A 24,892-nucleotide genomic window follows, 5' to 3' on the forward strand; every position below is an offset into this window, starting at 1 on the left:
TAATGCCCGCCCCCATTCTACCTAGACTAGACAGCGAGTGGAAGCCACTTCCTCATGCTGCGAGGCGGAGTGGGCCCCGACGCCTCTGCGTGTGCTCTGGAGGGAGAGAGAGATGGAGAGAGAGGGGGCACTTGGGGGGGGGGGGGGGGGGGGACCTGCTGCAACACACACGGCACTCCCTCCGGAGTGTGTGCACTGCAGAGGTGTCGGGTTTCGCTCTGGAAGAAGCTCTCTCTCTCCCACCCCCCTCTCTCTCCCACCCCCCCTATCTCTCTCTCTCTCAGCAGACTGTGTGGGCTGACTGTCACTCAAAGTGCTTATGGGCGGAGCCAGGCCATAACAGCCTGAAATCTTGAAGCTGGAAAATGATGGTTTTGAGTACTTGATTAGAAATATAAAACAATGCATTTTTTTTGAAAAAAACCTTACAGATGTCTTCAATAGACTAACAGGAATTGTGTAAAGTTGCCCAAATAGAGATACCAACATCTCCCCAGCCATAGCAAGGTTGTTGTTGCTTCCAGTGACTGGGAACCATTTGTGTTTACCTTCCGTCATCATATCTGATGTATTATGTTACGACGTCTGACAACTGTGTATTTAATTACGTCTGACTAGAGCTTCTGGGTCACTTTACGGCCAGACGATTATGTGTGAACATGATGTATCTGTCTGTAAACTGTCCTTTCATTGTGGCCACGGTGAAATAAACGCTTCTATTATTATTAATAATGACTCAGAATGATTTGTAAACGGCTCATCGTTTTGTCCTTTAATATTTCCCATTACAAAACACACATCATAATTTAGCCAACACAATTCACATGACAAAACAAGATCAAAAGAAAAACATGTAAAAACATGTCAATTATGAGTGGAATGAAATAACCCAAATAGTTCACATTTAAAATATTCTTCAAAATGTTTAGTCCTCACTAAAAATCCCACATAAAACATTGTAGAGAAGGTGAATAAAAATCCTAAAATCAAGTATCAAAGTGATTAAAAGGCATTAGGGCGACCTCCTCTGCAGGTCATGTTATGAAACACTGTAGGAGGAGAAGCAGCTTTTAACAATTATGTTTGTCAAACTAACGCCGACAACATCAAGTGTAGAAGATGATCCACGGCGAGGACCAAACTGATTCCAGGTCAGATTAACATCAAGTGTAGAAGATGATCCACATCCAGGGCGAGGACCAAACTGATTCCAGGTCAGATTAACATCAAGTGTAGAAGATGATCCACATCCACGGCGAGGACCAAACTGATTCCAGGTCAGATTAACATTTCCTTTCCCCAAGTAGTTTTTAACAATATGTTGAGATACAACACAAAGAGAAATATAGTGTATCGCTTGACTTTCTTTTACAGTTTTGACAGTTGATAACTATATATATAACCTACAAAGCATTAATATCAGTCTATTTTATATTCATTAAAGGAACATGCCAACCTTTTTGGGAAATTAGCTTATGTGCCAACTACCCTGGAGTTAGACAAGCAGATACACAGGTCACAACATGTTTACAGGAACGTTTTGGAGCTGTATTTAGAGTGTATTTCGTGACTGTTAGGAACTAGGCTACACTGGCACACCTACTTCCAGTGAATGACGCTAAGCTAGGCTAACGGTGCGGCTGTTCCCTAAGCCTAATGCATGCACAGAGAAGAAAGGGGTATCTGCTTGTCTAACTCCAGGGTAGATGACAAATAAGCGAATACGTTCCTGTACCTATTTGCCCCATTAGATCACGTCTGGCCAACATTTTCAACTTGAGCAAACGCCATGATGTCTTTCCATTGATTTTGTACGAGTTCACTCCACCTCTACATTTCCTTTTGCTTTGTATCTGAACGCACTCCAACCCTTCCAGTCGGCTATATTGTGGGAATTGCATTATGTATAAATAGCAGGTGTCTCCCTGCAGCAGCAGCAGCATGCCGTCTCCTACTGGATGTCCCAATGATGATCAATCTCCTTGGACTAAAGGAACACTCCAACATTATGGGAGATGTGCTTATCATCTTCTCCAGAGGGAGACAAGAAGATAGATATCAATTTCCTCTCTGTGCGTTCAGTAGAAAGCTATGCAGCTGCAAGCTAGCTTAGCACAAATTAATGGAAGCGGATACGGACCAGCTAGCCCAACTGTTGGCCAATGACACCTCCCCCGGAGTTTGAGCTAGGCTAGTGGTCCCTATCCGCTTCCATTAATTTGTGCTAAGCTAGGTAAACTTGCAGCCGGATAGCTTTCTACTGAACGCACACAGAGCATCTTCTTGTCCAACTCTGGAGAAGGCAGTGATCCGTGTTCCTTTAACCCTTTCACTACCACTACAGAAGGTTAACCCTGTCACTACCACACTTACAATGGCCTTCCCATGTTTTCAATACCAAGAAAGCCTTGTAGCTCAATAGCAGCACAAGATATTGGTAGTTCAGAGTCTCGCCTCCCACCAAGGTTCAAATACCAGCTGAAGGACTGCAGCAGCGTCTTGATTATTCCCTTCAAGAGACTTGAAACATGTCCCGTCCTCTTGGCCTCAGTGTTCTGCTAAAGTCTCTCAGTAAACAGCTTCGTCTGCGTTGTCATCGCTGTCCATCCCAAACTCCTCTCCGTTGTCAAAGTAGGACATGATGTAATCGGTTTCCTGCAGAAGAAGAAGAAGAAGAGTGAGGTGTTAGACCAGTGGAGGTGGAGGGTACTGCAGTATTTCCTGCAGAAGAAGAAGAGTGAGGTGTTAGACCAGTGGAGGTGGAGGGTACTGCAGTATTTCCTGCAGAGAAGAAGAAGAGTGAGGTGTTAGACCAGTGGAGGTGGAGGGTACTGCAGTATTTCCTGCAGAAGAAGAAGAGTGAGGTGTTAGACCAGTGGAGGTGGAGGGTACTGCAGTATTTCCTGCAGAGAAGAAGAAGAGTGAGGTGTTAGACCAGTGGAGGTGGAGGGTACTGCAGTATTTCCTGCAGAGAAGAAGAAGAAGAGTGAGGTGTTAGACCAGTGGAGGTGGAGGGTACTGCAGTATTTCCTGCAGAGAAGAAGAAGAGTGAGGTGTTAGACCAGTGGAGGTGGAGGGTACTGCAGTATTTCCTGCAGAAGAAGTAGTTACTTAAAAAGGTGTCCAATGGAGTTTTTGACCACTAGTTGATGAAAATGGCGCTATAGAGCACAGTCCCTGAACATTGTGTGTCACGTGTTCTTCCAACACAAGCACCACGGTGTGATGTAAAACACAACAAGATTGCACTGGAGACAAAATATATATATATATATATATATAGAATTGTATGCGTTTCAGAGAAATCATTGTCAACTAAGTTACCCTTTGAAAAACCTTTCACAGAATGTTAGTGTAGTTTCTGTGCAGTGGTAGGAGCAGGTCAAACAGAGGAAACGCATGATATTACTGTTCCACTGCGACTTGTTCACAAGATCCCGTAATAATAAGCAGTGATGGGAGTAACGGCGTTATAAAGAACGGCGTTACTAACGGCGTTCGTTTTTTCAGTAACGAGTAATCTAACGGATTACTCTTCCAATCTTAATAACGCCGTTACCGCTACTGCCAAAAAATGCGGCGCGTTACAGTCTATGATTGAAGCTTTTTTTTTTTTTTTCATCAGACAGATCTCTGCGCCGAGAGGCATTCTGTTCTTCTCAGCCAACCTCAGCGCGATTGGGGTAAGCCAATCAAAGGTAGAGGTGGGCGGGTGCCTCCAGAGTCTGACACAGCCACAACACAAGCGACTCAGTCAGCGTGAGACCGCGGTCCGTGTACGTTTTGACAGTTTGTTTGGCGGCCAAATAATCCAAAACGAATCCAACGAACAACACAAGCGAGCAGTCAATGACAGACCGCGGGTCCATGAGCGTTTTTTGTTCACTCTTGTGTTAGTCGTGTGTTGCACTGCAGTAGTGGAGGCTCTACTCTGCTGACATAGTGTTGCACTTCCTGGTTTAATAGCACAGTCTTCAGGTGCTCAGAGATATATATCTGTATGTCATGCATGTCTTAAATGTCATGATTAGATTTGTTTAGATGATTAGATTAGATTCTTATATCTGTATGTTGTGTATGTCATAAATGTCATGAATTGAAAATGGGGGACCCTGATGTAAACAAGACGAAAGTATTTCTCTGGTCTGCATCCCCTTAACAATTGTGTGTATTGAGCTGTACTGTACTGTACCCATTCTGCAATCTGTTAATTAAAATGTTCAATCAATCAGTATATATTTGTTATTTATTTTTGGTATAGTGCTTAACCCATTCTTCGCCAGGCATTGTACCCTTCTTATACCATCCTCTGCCAGCTCTATTTGTCTATGGAGATGTTCACCTACTTTGCAGGGCTATAACTTTTTAAATTGTATTGCTAAATTGACATTACTATGGCCCATTCAACATCAATTATCCATCGTTCAGGATGTAGGAACGTTTTACTTTTTCATTCACACATTCATACTAAAATACTGTCTAGAGTAAATATGTTTTTATCGTTTTCTGCTGTATTTCATAGAACGTGAGATATAGCCATTTATGCATATATTAGATCATCAAATGCAGTTTGATAGCGATTGACGCCAGATTAAAAATGTCAACTGTACATGGTCCTAAACATTATGACTTATCATCTGATGTTGACCGGAGGGGGGGGGGGTCATTTATAATTCCGTGGCCCACGTTACATCATTTATGTAGGTGGGTGAAATGTGAATACCATGACGAAAATTTGAAATATTGATCTCGATGACGTCGTAATCCGTCAATGGCGGAGAATGGGTTAACAAGCATAATTTAATGTTGCCCAGTTGTGGCCTGTTGAGGGGCAATACATGATATCAAAAGTTCCAAAACATCTATTGTATTTGTATGATCCACTATATAAACATAGTAATTATAATAATATCTACATACATGGCATTTGATTGGAGGCTAGTCTCACTTTGTCCCACAGCAACATTAAAATAGTTTAGATTTGTGTATGTTGTTTATGTAAAAAAAATTACTTGAAAGTAACGCAATAGTTACTTTCTGAAGTAACTAGTTACTTTTATAATTTGTAACTGAGTAAGTAATTTAGTTACTTTTTGGAAGAAGTAACTAGTAACTGTAACTAGTTACTTTTTTAAAGTAACTTGCCCAACACTGATAATAAGACACCAAATGATTATGTTTTTATATCAACACATTGAACAACCGTTTGTTTTGCACACTTCAACCACTGTCCCTTCCATCGCCAAGTACATGTTACAGACATCCGTTGGAAGACCGAGGACTACACACACATTCTGTGCACGGCTTCTTTTAGAAAACAGTTTGTCCCAAAATCATATGCCCTGCACCATCGGTTGTGTGATAGTAAAGGGCTAACCTTCTATATCGTCAGTGAAAGGGTTAACCGGCTGTCGTGTGGCAGTGAAAGGGTTCATATGGGAAAAATCTATATTTCCTGCCAAAAGTGGTTCTTCACTAACCTCCTCATCCAACTCCTCATCCTGCTCCTCCAGCTCCTCGCCCTCCTCCTCCTCGGTGGCCTTCTTCTTCTGCTCGCCCTCCTCGTCTTCAGAGTTGGCCGTCTCCTCCTTCTTCTCCAGACTCTGTTCCAGGATTTAACCACAATATCAAATCAACAAATATATATATAAAAAAAAGAAAAAAAAAAACAGTTTCTGTTCTCCACTTATTCAGCAGAGCGGAAGGACTTGCAGTATATGACAGCTGACATTTTATAGCTGTAAACGTGTTGTTTACAAGTAATACTGTAGGTTTGTACAAATTGGATGTGGAGTTACACCCCAGCCCTCTATTCTGTTATGTGATATATATATTTACTGCACACACATTACTATGTGATATATATTTACTGCACACACACATTACTATGCGATATATATTTACTGCACACACACATTACTATGTGATATATATTTACTGCACACACATTACTGTGTGATATATATTTACTGCACACACACATTACTATGTGATATATATTTACTGCACACACACATTACTATGTGATATATATTTACTGCAGACACACATTACTATGTGATATATATTTACTGCACACACACATTACTATGTGATATATATTTACTGCACACACATTACTATGTGATATATATTTACTGCACACACACATTACTATGTGATATATATTTACTGCACACACACATTACTATGTGATATATATTTACTGCACACACACATTACTATGTGATATATATTTACTGCACACACACATTACTATGTGATATATATTTACTGCACACACACATTACTATGTGATATATATTTACTGCAGACACATTACTATGTGATATATATTTACTGCACACACACATTACTATGTGATATATATTTACTGCACACACACATTACTATGTGATATATATTTACTGCACACACACATTACTATGTAATATATATTTACTGCAGACACATTACTATGTGATATATATTTACTGCACACACACATTACTATGTGATATATATTTACTGCACACACATTACTATGTGATATATATTTACTGCACACACACATTACTATGTGATATATATTTACTGCACACACACATTACTATGTGATATATATTTACTGCACACACACATTACTATGTGATATATATTTACTGCACACACACATTACTATGTGATATATATTTACTGCAGACACACATTACTATGTGATATATATTTACTGCACACACACATTACTATGTGATATATATTTACTGCACACACATTACTATGTGATATATATTTACTGCACACACACATTACTATGTGATATATATTTACTGCACACACATTACTATGTGATATATATTTACTGCAGACACACATTACTATGTGATATATATTTACTGCACACACACATTACTATGTGATATATATTTACTGCACACACATTACTATGTGATATATATTTACTGCACACACACATTACTATGTGATATATATTTACTGCACACACACATTACTATGTGATATATATTTACTGCACACACACATTACTATGTGATATATATTTACTGCACACACACATTACTATGTGATATATATTTACTGCACACACACATTACTATGTGATATATATTTACTGCAGACACATTACTATGTGATATATATTTACTGCACACACACATTACTATGTGATATATATTTACTGCACACACACATTACTATGTGATATATATTTACTGCACACACACATTACTATGTAATATATATTTACTGCAGACACATTACTATGTGATATATATTTACTGCACACACACACATTACTATGTGATATATATTTACTGCACACACATTACTATGTGATATATATTTACTGCACACACACATTACTATGTGATATATATTTACTGCACACACACATTACTATGTGATATATATTTACTGCACACACACATTACTATGTGATATATATTTACTGCACACACACATTACTATGTGATATATATTTACTGCACACACACATTACTATGTGATATATATTTACTGCAGACACACATTACTATGTGATATATATTTACTGCACACACACATTACTATGTGATATATATTTACTGCACACACATTACTATGTGATATATATTTACTGCACACACACATTACTATGTGATATATATTTACTGCAGACACATTACTATGTGATATATATTTACTGCACACACACATTACTATGTGATATATATTTACTGCACACACACATTACTATGTGATATATATTTACTGCACACACACATTACTATGTAATATATATTTACTGCAGACACATTACTATGTGATATATATTTACTGCACACACACATTACTATGTGATATATATTTACTGCACACACATTACTATGTGATATATATTTACTGCACACACACATTACTATGTGATATATATTTACTGCACACACACATTACTATGTGATATATATTTACTGCACACACACATTACTATGTGATATATATTTACTGCACACACACATTACTATGTGATATATATTTACTGCAGACACACATTACTATGTGATATATATTTACTGCACACACACATTACTATGTGATATATATTTACTGCACACACATTACTATGTGATATATATTTACTGCACACACACATTACTATGTGATATATATTTACTGCACACACATTACTATGTGATATATATTTACTGCACACACACATTACTATGTGATATATATTTACTGCACACACACATTACTATGTGATATATATTTACTGCACACACACATTACTATGTGATATATATTTACTGCACACACACATTACTATGTGATATATATTTACTGCAGACACATTACTATGTGATATATATTTACTGCACACACACATTACTATGTGATATATATTTACTGCACACACACATTACTATGTGATATATATTTACTGCACACACACATTACTATGTAATATATATTTACTGCAGACACATTACTATGTGATATATATTTACTGCACACACACATTACTATGTGATATATATTTACTGCACACACACATTACTATGTGATATATATTTACTGCACACACACATTACTATGTGATATATATTTACTGCACACACACATTACTATGTGATATATATTTACTGCACACACACATTACTATGTGATATATATTTACTGCACACACACATTACTATGTGATATATATTTACTGCAGACACGCATTACTATGTGATATATATTTACTGCACACACACATTACTATGTGATATATATTTACTGCACACACATTACTATGTGATATATATTTACTGCACACACACATTACTATGTGATATATATTTACTGCACACACACATTACTATGTGATATATATTTACTGCACACACACATTACTATGTGATATATATTTACTGCACACACACATTACTATGTGATATATATTTACTGCACACACACATTACTATGTGATATATATTTACTGCAGACACATTACTATGTGATATATATTTACTGCACACACACATTACTATGTGATATATATTTACTGCACACACACATTACTATGTGATATATATATTTACTGCACACACACATTACTATGTAATATATATTTACTGCAGACATTACTATGTGATATATATTTACTGCACACACACATTACTATGTGATATATATTTACTGCACACACACATTACTATGTGATATATATTTACTGCACACACACATTACTATGTGATATATATTTACTGCACACACACATTACTATGTGATATATATTTACTGCACACACACATTACTATTAGAGTTGTTCCGATACAGACACCAGTATCGGAAATGCCGCCGATACTGCCTAAAATGCTGGTATCGGCGATTACCCTCCAATTCTGCGCTCCGATACAATATGACGTAATTTATCAACAACACTGCGGTCTGCTAAGTGAGCATTATAAAACAAACGTGTTTAATCGACCGTGAATTAAAGTGTCAATGCCATCGTCCCGACAGAGCGCTGTTGACGGGGAGCTCTGGTGTTATTAGCACATTCATAACAAACTGTAGCCTAACCTACAATCGTTGTCATATTTGGGGAAATAAATACTTACCTACTAAATACCAAGCGTCTTCCAAATCAATCACGTTAGTTAATAATGTTAACCAGCCAACGGGTGCGCGCACTCTGGCTCACTAAAACACTACAAGACCGGAGAAATAGACGTAATGATTTATGTCGGGGGAGAGGAACGCTCGCTCAAATTACCATGCTACCAATTGCTGTGGGGCACTCTGGACTGCGGTCCATGTGTGAAAAGTACTATATAGATAAGTTATTAATATTTATTATTGTTATATTGTAGAAATGTGTGCATTGAAATGTCTGTAAAGTCTCGACGACATTGAAAATGAGGGTGACCTCAATTGTCTGAGAATAAATAAAGGTTTGAATGAATGATCGATTTAACCCCCCCCCCATTTTGCTACAATAAAAATGATTGGAATGAGGGATAACTGAAAACATTATCTTGTTAGATAAAACAGATGATGTATATATATATATGTTTATGTTACATCATTTGCAGTTGAAAAACGGTAATAGGTAATTCAACAATCATTGACAATCAATAACAATCATTCAAACTAGACACTCATTTGAATATTGAACATTTGCTCTGACTGTGGCAGTGTGGGAAAGGTCATAGGGTCACAAAAATCAAGAGAATTCTTCCACAAATCTTTAAGGATTAGAATGAAAGCTATTTGACTCATCATATTCACAAGTGGGATGCATGTTTGGCCTGATGGGGGCGCTACAGGAAAGGTCATGGGGGTCACCAGGATCAATAAAGGTCATGGGGTCACCAGGACCAATAAAGGTCATCTATAGGGGTCCTGAATGTGCACCGCAATGTGAAGAGATTCTATTGAAAGCTATTGGAATGACCACGTTCACACTTGGATATCTGGCGTCGGCAGTCGGGGGAAATCCATAATATCCCAGACGACACTGTCATTCAGATATAATTAGTTAAATAATTACAAACCTCTAGTTTAGAGAGGATCTCCTCTTTTCCCACTAAGGGTTTCTTCGGTCGTTTAAGTTGAGGTGCTGCTCCTAAGGGAAAAGGAAAAAAAAGAGACTTAATCCCTTTCTTCATTATTTATTTTTTTATCCACATTTTCTCCTTATTTTTCTCCCATCCCAATTTCGTATCGCCAATTATCCCCTCCCCTGTCTTGAATGTTGGGATAGAAGCCTTGCATCACGTGTCCCCTCCGGTACACGAGGAGGCAGCCTGTCACATCTTTTCGCCTGCCAGCGCGGACTCTCAGTGGCGAGGAGTAACGCGTGGGAGGCTCACGCTGCCCCCGCTACTTCCTGTCTCTGCTGTGCAGGCGTCACCCAACCGACTTGTAGGAGTCGCTGTCCACAACGTCCAATCCCCACCCATCGACTTTCCACCCGCTACCTCTGCCAATTGAGATAGTATGACGACTGGCCCAAGCCGCAGGCAACGCTGACTCGGGGAGTCGAGACCGGTCTCTTGCATTGGTGACAAGCGCAATCTCCGCTACGCCACCCAGCCGCCACCCCTTCTTCATTCCTGAACCAAACTCACAACATGACCACTGTACATATTTTAAAATGTAGGAAACGCATCCTTTAAAAGGAACACGCCAACATTACATCTTCTCCAGAGTCAGACAAGAAGATAGATACCAATTTCCTCTCTGTGTTCAGTAGAAAGCTAACCGGCTGGAAGCTAGCCTAGCTTAGAACAAATCAATAGAAGGAAATATGGATCCCAACCAGTAGGGGCGCTCTGGTTACACCAGGTTACTCTGCGAGGGGAGGTGAGAGACAGCGGGTGCAGAGGGTTTATGGGATATGTAATTTACATATCATAAATAAATATCAGCTCTACCTGTGATTATAAAAGAGCTGCGAGCCCTTCCATTAGCAGCAGCTCTTAAACTAAACCACTGTTGGTGATTCTGCCAAAAACCAGGACTCAGTCATTTCACTCGCATCGACGTGAACTCCAGCTGCAACCGTCTCTCTTCAATATTCCCCCGGGTTGGTCGTTTTAGCGTTTTCTTTTGGTCCAGGCAAGTCTAACGCTTCACCCAAGCAACTTGAAACGCATCCATAAGTTGTGCGAAATTATGTCCGGGACCAGATGGACATCAATACTGGAAATCGCAATCAGACAATTGGAATATTCCTTTTCGAATAACCCCGATCAAAGGTAAGGCCTATCTGACGTCAATTCCACCTTGATCCTACAATGATTTCATATCGATCCAGCTGATCAGCGTGTGTGGTGTTCAAAACTAATGCAGTTACTGGCGATCAGAGCATAAAAAAACGACCCCCCCCCCCCCCCCTTTGATGCCTTCATGATAAAACATAATACCTATTATATACATTTAATTTGGAAATAGTAGCGTGTCCAGGCGAGAAACGTCAACGACTTTAGCTAAATTCACGTAGCGCCCTATAACTCAGCTTTTCAGGAATTAGGCCGGATCACGCCGAAACTATACAATATTCACCACGGGATAACGCGTGAAGGTATACATGAACAAATTAAAAAGAATTTGCATGTTCGGGAACACTCACTTTTCATCTGGGGTTTTCTCACTTTGATGCAAAGTTCTTTAGGCAACCTGCTCCAGTCTGAAACAGAACAGCAAGACATTAGTTCAGGCAGGCAGGCAGGCCTGCTATCTCCTCCTAAAGATCTACTGTTGACCTGCTATCTCCTCCTAAAGATCTACTGTTGACCTGCTATCTCCTCCTAAAGATCTACTGTTGACCTGCTGTCTCCTCCTAAAGATCTACTGTTGACCTGCTGTCTCCTCCTAAAGATCTACTGTTGACCTGCTGTCTCCTCCTAAAGATCTACTGTTGACCTGCTATCTCCTCCTAAAGATCTACTGTTGACCTGCTATCTCCTCCTAAAGATCTACTGTTGACCTGCTATCTCCTCCTAAAGATCTACTGTTGACCTGCTGTCTCCTCCTAAAGATCATCTACTGTTGACCTGCTGTCTCCTCCTAAAGATCTACTGTTGACCTGCTGTCTCCTCCTAAAGATCTACTGTTGACCTGCTGTCTCCTCCTAAAGATCTACTGTTGACCTGCTGTCTCCTCCTAAAGATCTACTGTTGACCTGCTGTCTCCTCCTAAAGATCTACTGTTGACCTGCTGTCTCCTCCTAAAGATCTACTGTTGACCTGCTGTCTCCTCCTAAAGATCTACTGTTGACCTGCTGTCTCCTCCTAAAGATCTACTGTTGACCTGCTGTCTCCTCCTAAAGATCTACTGTTGACCTGCTGTCTCCTCCTAAAGATCTACTGTTGACCTGCTGTCTCCTCCTAAAGATCATCTACTGTTGACCTGCTGTCTCCTCCTAAAGATCTACTGTTGACCTGCTGTCTCCTCCTAAAGATCTACTGTTGACCTGCTGTCTCCTCCTAAAGATCTACTGTTGACCTGCTGTCTCCTCCTAAAGATCTACTGTTGACCTGCTGTCTCCTCCTAAAGATCTACTGTTGACCTGCTGTCTCCCCCTAAAGATCTACTGTTGACCTGCTGTCTCCGCCTAAAGATCCCCAATAAAAAAAGCCAGGTCTCAGAAGGACCTGAAATGGTTCTCACAGCACCGTACTGCTCACCTGGGTTCCACTCGATGGTACTGTCTTTGGGATCCCCGGTCTGGTATTTGTCAGAGTAACGATCCACATCTACCGAAATCAAACAAAATAGCACAGCATGGTTTAAAAGGCCAAGAACTACAGTCACACAGGAATCATACAGTCTACATTCAAATGACAACCAAAGTCCCATATAATCAACCTTAGAAGAGCCCTCTCTCTCTCTCTCTCTCTCTCTCTCTCTCTCTCTCTCTCTCTCTCTCTCTCTCTCTCTCTCTCTCTCTCTCTCTCTCTCTCTCTCTCTCTCTCTCTCTCTCTCTCTCTCTCTCTCTCTCTCTCTCTCTCTCTCTCTCTCTCTCTCTCTCTCTCTCTCTCTCTCCTCCTGGGTGTAGCCCTGCTCCTCTCTCTCTATCTCTCTCTCTCTCTCTCCCTCCTCTCCTGGGTGCAGCCCTGCTCCTCTCTCTCTCTCTCTCTCTCTCTCTCCCTCTCCCTCTCCCTCTCCCTCCTCTCCTGGGTGCAGCCCTGCTCCTCTCTCTCTCTCTCTCTCTCTCTCTCTCTCCCTCCTCTCCTGGGTTAGGGTTAGCCTCACCTCTCCTGGGTGCAGCCCTGCGGATGTAGAAGGGCAGGTTCTTGGTAGCAGCTCTCAGCTCCTGCTTCAGAGCCAGCATGTACTCCACCTCCTCTCCCCCCGTCAGGGGCACCGGCTGGGACATCATGGGCTGTGAACAGTCAGACCAGAAGAGCACAACATACTCAATCGATACAAATGGTGAGATGTCATTCTTAAAGAAACACTGGAAGCAGTCCATACTCCAAACAGGTTTCCTAAATCTCATTCAACCAAAAAGCAACTTAAACTCATTCAACAGATTGAGGCATATATGTATATTATGTACAGGTTGGAAATATCAATGCAGTGTGGATATTTTCCCATTTCCAGAGTCTGGATTTCAGGATTCACTATGTCAAAATTACATGAATCCTAAAGTGAGATTATAGAAAAACGTCCAATGCTTGGTAGTGTATCAATCTTTGACAACGTTTGCTCGTCCTAATGGGTCAGCAGCCAATGCCTTCTCTAATGTTCCGCAGCTAATGTTAGCAGTAATGCTAGCAAACAAGTGGATTTTGTGTTAGATGTTTTACACTACGCATTAGACCAAGGGAACACAGGGAACACAGAGAACAGGGAACAGAGAACAGGGAACAGGGAACACAGGGAACAGAGAACAGGGAACACAGGGAACAGAGAACATGGAACACAGGGAACAGAGAACAGGGAACATGGAACACAGGGCTCTACAGTGCGACCATATTGCTCGCATATGCCCCTAGAAATATGTGTGTGCGAACCGGAAAAATCAATTACTCGCACAGTTTTACAGCCTCAGTCGTGCTTTTCTTCTCCGCTGATAAATCGTAGAAAACACTACAAGTCCCACATTGCACTCAAGCCAACGGTCCAATCACAGTAGAGTGACGTGACTGGTTTCAAGGGAAATAAAGGAAATTACCAATCGGAAGCTCTCATTCGCTTTTTTACTTCCTGAAAGTCCGCCATTGCGCTATGCAAGACTTTCCCGAGACAGTAACATTAAGTTTTATGTAACTTATTCTAGTCTTACCAATAGCAATAGATTTTAGAACACCTAGATTTATCGATAGCAATAGTAATATAACGTTAATGCAACAAAACGAATGCCTTGCTTTGTTAATCATAACGTCGATGCAGTAGCGTATGTCGTTGTTGGCTGTAACGGAGAACAACATAACACTGTGTACACATTAAAATTGCGATAATCGATTCTAACATTTTCAAATCGATGCAGTTGAATTTCCCCCTTAGGATCGATGCATTGCGATGCATTGTTGTTACACCCCGACACCAAAGTCACTGGCCCACTGCGTGTGTGTATGTGTGTGTGCGCTAACTTGGCTAGCGTTATCAACAGCAGAGATGGTCTACCTGACACGCAAACTCATAAAACAATGTTTCTGTACTGGAGGTGTACAGTATTTCAATAGGCAACCCTGAAAGGATTATTTTTCTAGAAGAGCAACACTAGCCAAAACATAGGCATTGTATGCATAAAAGGGGCAAAAGCTAACGTTAAGTGACTGTTACTTTTGTAGCAGTAGTTTGATTTGATAGATAGTTTATTTGATAGGGAGAGCACATGTTAATGAACATCAAGTACAAAATACAAAATGTCGACTAAAGACGCACTTCTTCAACCATTATCTGAAATAATAATAAAAAAATTAAATAAAAATCTAACAGAGAACAGAGAACAGGGAACAGAGAACAGGGAACAGGGAACAGAGAACAGAGAACAGGGAACAGAGAACAGGGAACAGAGAACAGAGAACAGAGAACAGGGAACAGAGAACAGGGAACAGAGAACAGGGAACAGAGAACAGGGAACAGAGAACAGGGAACAGAGAACAGGGAACAGAGAACAGGGAACAGGGAACAGAGAACAGGGAACAGGGAACAGAGAACAGGGAACAGGGAACAGGGAACAGAGAACAGAGAACAGGGAACAGAGAACAGAGAACAGAGAACAGGGAACAGAGAACAGGGAACAGGGAACAGGGAACATAGAACAGAGAACAGGGAACAGGGAACAGAGAACAGGGAACAGAGAACAGGGAACAGAGAACAGGGAACAGAGAACAGGGAACAGAGAACAGGGAACAGGGAACAGGGAACAGAGAACAGGGAACAGAGAACAGGGAACAGGGAACAGGGAACAGGGAACAGAGAACAGGGAACAGGGAACAGGGAACAGGGTGCTAAGTGACGTACAGGGAACAGGGAACTAAGTGACGTACAGGGAACAGGGAACTAAGTGACGTACAGGGAACAGGGAACATGGTGCCAAGTCAGGGTTCCCACACTTGCCTTGACATTTTTTTCCATGCTACCTCCTGATTTTCCAGGTACCATATTAAGTGATGATCTATAGGCCCCTGAAGTTTTCCGCCCCCATCCTCGCCCCCCCTCCCCTCACACACACAACCCCCTAGGACACCTGACTACTTACTTGATTTAAAAGATGTGCCAGTCAAGCCTACATTGTAAATGCTTAGAGATTATGTCTTATTGATAATATCAATGCATGAAATAATGCAACAAGCTGTAGATGAACAACAATTTATTGAACTGGAACACATGAGCACTGGGATTGATATATGTTCTCTCTTCCACTCCTCTCCCATCTCATCCTGTCCTCTTCTCTCCACACCTCCCCTCTCGTGTCCGCTCCTGTCTTCTCTTCCTACTCTTCTCAACTCCTCTCCACTGTTCTCCCTTTTCCTCTGTCATCCTCCTCTTCCATCTTCGCGGCCTCTTCTCTTCCTGGCTAACTGGCTCGTTATGAGAGCTAACGTTGGCTAGCTACTGTACCTGGCGCTGGCTAACTGGCTCGTTATGAGAGCTAACGTTGGCTAGCTACTGGGGATCATCCCTTTATGTTCCCCGGGTCCTATGTTCCCAGGGTTCTATGTTCCCCGCTTTGATTGATTAATAGATTGAACATTTTATAAATTTTTATTAATTATTAATGTCCGCCTTGTTTAGAACGGTTAAGATTAGGCCCTCTTTCGAACTGGTTATGGTTAGAGTTTGGAATCAGGGCTGGTGGTCTAAAATTTTCAATCAAAGCGGGGAACATAGAACCCGGGGAACATAGGACCCGGGGAACATAGACATGCTCCCAGCTACTGTACCCGGCGCTGGCTAACTGGCTATCGTTATGAGAGCTAACGTTGGTAGCTACTGTACCTGGCGCTGGCTAACTGGCTCGTTATGAGAGCTAACGTTGGCTAGCTACTGTACCTGGCGCTGGCTAACTGGCTCGTTATGAGAGCTAACGTTGGCTAGCTACTGTACCTGGCGCTGGCTAACTGGCTCGTTATGAGAGCTAACGTTGGTAGCTACTGTACCTGGCGCTGGCTAACTGGCTCGTTATGAGAGCTAACGTTGGCTAGCTACTGTACCTGGCGCTGGCTAACTGGCTCGTTATGAGAGCTAACGTTGGTAGCTACTGTACCTGGCGCTGGCTAACTGGCTCGTTATGAGAGCTAACGTTGGCTAGCTACTGTATCTGGCACTGGCTAACTGGCTCGTTATGAGAGCTAACATTGGCTAGCTAGTAGTTGGCAAGATTGCACTGCTTACTAACTAACGTTGATAAACCCAGGTTTACCACACAGTTAAAACACAGCTACTTACATTTGAGGATAAACTTGCATAAGAAGTTTCACTCAAGTTTCACTGTAGATGCCAAGGCTCCCTTGGCTCACCAAGTTGCCTGCATCAAATTCCAACATCCAATATACCATATAGGATGCCAAGAGCATGCTCTACAACATGGGATCATCCATTTCTATCTACAGTAAAAGCTGTTCACATGTAAAGGGTTTGTTAATTCTGTGCTCAATAGTCAATTTTATTACACATCATCCAATACAATTTTCCAGGACAACTGTTTCTATTTCCATGTAATTGGTAACTTTTGCTCAGTTTCCATGCCTTTCCATACCTGGAAAATGAAAAAATTAATCCCATGTTTTCCAGGTACCGTGGGAACCCTGGCGTTACTATGAATGAACCTGTTTCTTTCATCAGACAGATCTCTGCGCCGAGAGGCAATAATATGTTCTTCCTTGTTTAGTGGGCAGTGCGCGAGCCAAGCATACATGCTGACGATTGGCTGAGGTTGAATAAAATGTCATGGTAAGCCAATCAGAGGTGGAGGTGGGCGGGTGTCTAAAGCATCCAGAGTCTGACACACAGCGCGACAAGACAAGCGATCACTGATCAGTCAGCATGAGACCGCGGTCCGTATAGTGTACGTTTTGAGCCCAAAAACGAATCCAACGGACAACACAAGCGACTCAGTCAACATGAGACCGCGGGTCCATGAGCGTTTTGTGTTCACTCTTTGCAGCGCAGGGCACTGAGTGGCTCTACTGCAGTGCTGACAGCCTTATCAACAGTGCTGCACTTCCTGGTTTAATAGCACAGGCTTCAGGTGCTCAGAGATATATATATCTCTGTATGTCATGCATGTCTTAAATGTCATGATTAGATTAGTTTAGATGATTCGATTAGATTCTTATATCTGTATGTTGTGTATGTCATTGATTGATTGAATGAAAACTTTATTAACAGATTGCAGAATGGGTACAGTACAGTACAGCTCAATACATACAATTGTTAAGGGGATGCAGACCAGAGAAAGACTTTCGTCATAAATGTCATGAATTGAAAATGGGGGACCCTGATGTAAACAAGACGAAACTCTTTCTCTGGTCTGCATCCCCTTAACAATTGTGTGTATTGAGCCGTACTGTATTGTACCCATTCTGCAATCTGTTAATTAAAATGTTCAATCAATCAGTATATATTTGTTATTTATTTTTGGTATAGTGCTTAACAAGCATAATTTAATGTTGCCCAGTTGTGGCCTGTTGAGGGGCAATACATATCGAAAGTTCCAAAACATCTATTGTATTTGTATGATCCACTATATAAACATAGTAATTATAATAATATCTACATACATGGCATTTGATTGGAGGGTAGTCTCACTTTGTCCCACAGCAACATTAAAATAGTTTAGATTTGTGTATGTTGTTTATGTAAAAAAAAAATTACTTGAAAGTAACGCAATAGTTACTTTCTGAAGTAACTAGTTACTTTTATAATTTGTAACCGAGTAAGTAATTTAGTTACTTGTTGGAAGAAGTAACTAGTAACTGTAACTAGTTACTTTTTTTAAAGTAACTTGCCCAACACTGGTGCTAAGTGACGTACAGGGAACAGGGCTGAAGGCTTCAGGGTGCTGGGGGGCAAGGCCTCTCCTCTGCCGATGCCCACGTCCTCCAGGTTGAAGGTCAGATTGCTGCGTCCACGTCCTCGGCCTCCCCGTCCAGCCATGGTGCTGATCCAGAACCAGCCTGGCAGAACACGAGACAAAGTCAAATCCATATTCAACTTTCCATAACATTTCAGGATATAGCAGCTTAACATTCAATTGTTCCACACTTTCATAAACACATCGGTGCCGCCGTCTCGTACATAATGTATTTATAGCTGCAATAGAATATCAGAATATCATAGTTCAAATATATATCCGAGAATGGTGCGCATTTCCAAAACATTTACCGCAAAAACACTAAATGGCAGGAGGTGCCCAGAAACTGATCATTAGCTCACAAAGGAGATGGTAAAAGTTAGGGATGCCCCGATCGATCGGCCACCGATCGTTATTGGCCGATACTCAGTATAAATATGCAATCTGTGAATTCCGATGAGTCATATTCGCCGATCGCGGAAACCGATCAAGTAGAGCTGCCGCGGTATTGATTATTTCCTTACCGCACAAATTTGCTAAATATTTCCTACCGCCGCGGTTATTACCGCACGCACACAAAATTTAAAAAAAAAAAGTTTGAATGCATTTTTTTTTTTAGTAGTAGTCTACTCTTTATAGCATATAGCCTGCCTCTAGTCTAAATGTCTATCTTTAGAGGATGACTTTGCAGCATGAATATTGTTTGGGATTCGGCAAGCACGCATTAGTTATTGAAAGTGAAACACGGATTCGAAGTTTCCCCTCTGGTCGTGCGCAGTTCACTCGGTGTCGCGGGCAGGGGTGGTTACCCCTAACCCCCCCGACCCTTTCTTATTATTATTACTATAAAGTTACTACTTTATAATAAAGGCATTCGTTTTGTGGCATTGACATTATAGTTATACGTTCAATAACATCAGCGTATTTACCGGATCATAGGCAATACTCTATTCATATCTCAGTTCCTTTATTTGCTCAGAGCGTGCTGAGTTGTCCCATTCTGCGGTCTGTTAATAAAGTTTTCAATCAGACAAGTGTATAGAACGAAGGGCTTTTATTATAACATTCGTTGCAGACAGTAAAATCATTATGTCTCGTTTAGTACTCCTGACGAGCGATGGTAGTCCACTCCGGCAGAGAGTTAAAGCTAACGTTATTAGCCGTGTTGTGATGAACTGACATTCAGGACGTAAAAAACTAATACGCGCTTGCCGATTGGTGGTAACACACTGCATGACGCTACAACGTGTGACGCGTCTCTCTTCTGACCAATCAGTGGTCTGCAATGTTTCACGTGACTTTTCTGGTACCCAATAGGGTCGCTTGGAACCTCGACAGAGGAGTAGGGTATATCTGCAGAGCCGCAAGCCCAACGAGAGGAGGGTAATTTATTATTATTATTATAAAAAACAGCGGTGACGCGGTATTCAGCCTACTCTGCGGTGGCCGTGATGTAACAGCGATACCGCGGTAATGCGGTAATCGCGGCAGCTCTACGATCAAGCGAAGGTCTCACTCGCTGTCTGTCTCAGACACACACAACCTGCAAACTGCCGCTGCTCCTCCTCCCTAGCCCCGCCCGCCCCCGTGTAGAGTTTGTAAACACTGAGGACTGAGAGGAGGCTCCCCTGCTCGAGTCTGTAGTGCATTCGACCTGAGCTAACGTTAGCTACCTAGCTATCGTTACTGTTTAAACAAAATTACCCAGTCAACTATTCACGTTTAGTGGGCATTGTCTAACGGTATTTAGCCGGCTAGCTACTGATAGCTCCTGATATCAACAAATGATCCAGAAAGTCTAGTAGTCCATGTTCATACCTCCGTTAGCTTGCGTTAGCTGACGTTAGTTCTCTGTTCAAAACGAAATGTCCCATTGAACTAAAGTTCTGTCTTAACGTCATCTAGCCGGCTAGCAGTAGCTACAGATAGCTCTTGATATCAATGTCTTATAACATTGATTCAATGCGTATTGGAGCTGAGGGCTTGCTGAATGTGAAATGACCAAAGAACCGTAACGTTACCAATAGGGTCCAGCTGCAGCGCCGGAGAATCCTTTTTGGAGCTGGAGGCTACTAGAGTACACACAGACAGTGGAGCTGTTTGCAGATAGCGAGCATTTCGACTTGTTGCGTGGTGGCGATGTCTCGCAGATAATACAAGTACAAGTCTAATTATATAATATATATATTTTATAAAAAAAAAAAAAAAAAAAAAAACTTTTTATATAAAATAATTTTTAATTTATTTTTAATCAAAAACAATCGGTATCGGATCGGTATCGGCCGATATGGCTCACGACGATCGGTGATCGGTATCGGTGGCAAAAAACGTGATCGGGGCATCCCTAGTAAAAGTACTACTTATAATCTTTTAGATTTAGGCTGGGATTGTACAACTTCTAGGCGCTTTTCGCGTGCCGTTGATGTAAGGAAGGAGCAAAGACCAAGACTGAGATTAACACTCGGGGTGAGAGCACAGTGCAGCCTGTCATCAATATTGATCGATTACTAAGTACCAGACAACATTTACATAATGAGCCACATACTATGTTCTCCCTGTGTCCCAGGAGTGGACAGTCACTTATGTTTCAACATGCATCACTCCTCTCTCCTAAAGATACAAAGAGAGAGAACCCTCAAAATCACAATAATGTTGCTTGGATGTTAAATGTGGTTCTGCTCCGTAGATGGGTGAGGTATTGAATATGAGGTCTACTCTAACTGTTCTCTCACCCAAACAAGGTCCATATACCCGTGTTGTCAACAGGTCTGTGGCAGAGAATGTAACTTCATATGGGTGTAAGAGCTGCAACAAATATTTAAAGCGCATTATGTAGGTTTATTTATATATAGCACATTTTATGCAGAGATGCATAGGCATAGTCTATGGAGCAGAGTTTAACATCACAACTTCAAGGTGATTTCTAATTGTAGGGAAGGGGGGGTTGCATGCTCACAAATAGCAACAACATCGGAACTCATCGGCTATAGTCTTTATTTTGATTTACTGACGACGATGTTGCATGTGCCCGTCTAGAGATCACACACATGTAGCATGTGCCCGTCTAGAGATCACACACATGTAGCATGTGCCCGTCTAGAGATCACACACATGTAGCATGTGCCCGTCTAGAGATCACACATGTAGCATGTGCCCGTCTAGAGATCACACACATGTAGCATGTGCCCGTCTAGAGATCACACACATGTAGCATGTGCCCGTCTAGAGATCACACACATGTAGCATGTGCCCGTCTAGAGATCACACACATGTAGCATGTGCCCATCTAGAGATCACACACATGTAGCATGTGCCCGTTTAGAGATTACACACATGTAGCATGTGTTTTTTTTCATCCACTTTTTCTCCCATTTTCTATATTTTCCCCCATCCCAATTTCGTATCATCCAATTCAACCCTCCCCTGTCACGAACGCTGTTTCTTGCCTCCCACAAGCCGGCTGCAATGTGGACTAAGTCATACATAGCACGAGTCCCCTCCGGTACTTGAGGTAAGAGCAGTCGCATCTTTTCACCTGCGCAGCTCGATCTCTCAGTGGCGAGGAGTAACGCGTGGGAGGCTCACACTGCCCCCGACACTTCCTGATTCTACTGCGCAGGCGCACCAACCGACCTGTAGGAGTCGCTGTCCACAACGCCCGATCCCCACCCATCAGTTTCCCACCCCCTAATACGGCCAATGTGTATTAGTACGGACGACCAGCTAAACTGAAAGCAATGTGGAGCGCTGGGCTCGAACAGGCGAGCCCAGTGTCTCCAGCATTTCGTGGCGAGCGCCTTGCCCACTACGCCACGTAGCCGCCCTACACATGTAGCATGTGTTTAGAGATCACACACATGTAGCATGTGCCCGTTTAGAGATCACACACATGTAGCATGTGCCCGTCTAGAGATCACACACATGTTGCATGTGCCCGTTTAGAGATGACACACATGTAGCATGTGCCCGTTTAGAGATTACACACATGTAGCATATGACACACATGTAGCATGTGCCCGTTTAGAGATCACACACATGTTGCATATGACACACATGTAGCATGTGCCCGTTTAGAGATCACACACATGTTGCATATGACACACATGTAGCATGTGCCCGTTTAGAGATCACACACATGTTGCATATGACACACATGTAGCATGTGCCCGTTTAGAGATCACACACATGTTGACAGCAGCAACATATCACTTCTTAATACGGGTGTCGTGTCTTTGCACTTGTTGTTAAATCCCGGTACATTCATTATATTTTGGCGAATTAAAACGTCAAGACATAAACCACTAGCTTTTCTCTGACGTCGCCTTGTTTGGTCTCTAGATGTTGAGGGACAACTTAGACTAACAGCTGCACAGATAGCTTCATGTTCATCATCATCATCATACCAACAAGTAACTGAAGCTTGTATGAGAAGAACTCTGCGTCCGAGACGATCCTCACCGGCTGACGAGCGGAGACACGTCCCGTTAGAAACACAGCTCGGTGCTGATGAGAGTTAAACAGATGATGTTGGAGCAGAACGAGGCCTGTTTCAGGATCAGAGGCGTGCAGAGCATGTGCGCAGAGCATGTGCGCAGACCTACAACCGGATGTTTTGGTTCCAGCGGTCCACGTGGGGCTTCCGTCCGTCCGTCGGGATAGATTGTCGTGTGGAAACAAGATTTATTTGGTTATTATGGTTCCGGGCCCTGTGGCGATACAATCTTATTGAAACACCACCGGTGTAAAAACACGTGGGGGGAACATCTTTATATAAACGGTCTAGAATATATACTAAAACAAATATTTAAAATAATACAGGATTCCTTTAAATGAAATTATAGCAAAGAGACAACCTGTAAATGGTATGCATGCATTACTTACTGGCCTACAGCTAGCCTAATAATAATAATAATAATAATAATAATAATAATAATAATAATAATAATAATAATAATAATAATAATAATAATAGAGTAGAGTAATAATGATAAGTAGTGTAACTGAGGGGTACAATTCCCTGACTGTATTGATAAGTATGGTATCATTAAACCACTACCGCTTTATGTACTTTAATTACTGGCCATACAGTACACGATATATGAATATGATGAACACTTCCCACAATGAAATCGGTTCCAGTCAAAGGTATTAATCAAGTATTTAATGGAGCAAAAGGTACATAGGATACTTTACATTATTCTTTGAATGCACTTGTAAGGCAAAGGAGTATGCGTAGGCAAATCAATAACGAATGTCCATTCTCTGGTTACGCAGGAGGTAATTATACAACCTGAATCTTAGGGAATTATATCTATGGTACACTAGTAATAGCGGGAGATACTGGAAGGGGTTCCCACTGGTTGTAAGCCAGCAAGGGGGTAGAAGATCTGTCGGTAGTAGGACGTCTGGTCAACGATGACTAGGGAGACTTCAGGTACAGAAGCCGGTGCAGTAGTCTCTTGATCCACAGATGAATACAGCTTGGTTCTCTTGTAGACTGTAGCTCTACAGTGAAGAAAGCTAGGCGGCCTCAGGCTCTCTGAGCGCCGACTCGACTTGACTCCTCTCGGGGTAAATCCAACACGTGCAGGCGTCGGCGATTATCCGCTCCATAAATCATAGGACCAAAGCAAATATATTCCAGCCGCAAAGGGCTATGTAGTCGTCGGGTAGATTAATCCAGTGTACATGTCCATACGATTCTTGCCTAGGTCTCCTCGGGTGAAAGCGCCATGCGGTCGGCCCAGCCTGGATAAGAACTCTAGCTAATACGAGAAAGCGTTGGAGATGCTGGTCACTATAGAATTCTAACCGCACGATACACTATACACAAATAGACTATTAAAGACTCAATAGAAATATGTCGCACTCGACGGTATAGCGCCAAACTCT

General features: G+C 41.7%; 1 protein-coding gene across 3 annotated transcripts; it reads right to left on the reverse strand.

Annotated features, from left to right (window-relative positions):
• Positions 1 to 759: 759 nt before the first annotated feature.
• Positions 760 to 23,582, reverse strand: polr3gla (RNA polymerase III subunit GL a). Of its 3 annotated transcripts, XM_084319570.1 has the most exons (9): positions 23,459 to 23,543; positions 21,546 to 21,610; positions 18,961 to 19,103; positions 13,726 to 13,855; positions 13,158 to 13,226; positions 12,101 to 12,157; positions 10,521 to 10,591; positions 5,481 to 5,603; positions 760 to 2,655 (listed from the first exon to the last, which is right to left on the reverse strand). In XM_084319570.1, exons 3-9 carry the CDS (start codon positions 19,081 to 19,083, stop codon positions 2,569 to 2,571), a joined length of 660 nt encoding a protein of 219 aa, XP_084175696.1. In that variant the 5' UTR covers positions 19,084 to 19,103; positions 21,546 to 21,610; positions 23,459 to 23,543; the 3' UTR covers positions 760 to 2,568. The 3 variants fall into 3 exon arrangements, with proteins under 3 accessions (XP_084175696.1, XP_084175697.1, XP_084175695.1); XM_084319571.1 differs by lacking the exon at positions 21,546 to 21,610 and having other exon boundaries at positions 23,459 to 23,582; XM_084319569.1 differs by lacking the exon at positions 21,546 to 21,610 and having other exon boundaries at positions 23,404 to 23,533.
• Positions 23,583 to 24,892: the final 1,310 nt, after the last annotated feature.

Source organism: Notolepis coatsorum, assembly GCF_963971535.1.
Source record: "Notolepis coatsorum genome assembly, chromosome: 1".
NCBI classification, from domain to species: Eukaryota; Metazoa; Chordata; class Actinopteri; order Aulopiformes; family Paralepididae; genus Notolepis; species Notolepis coatsorum.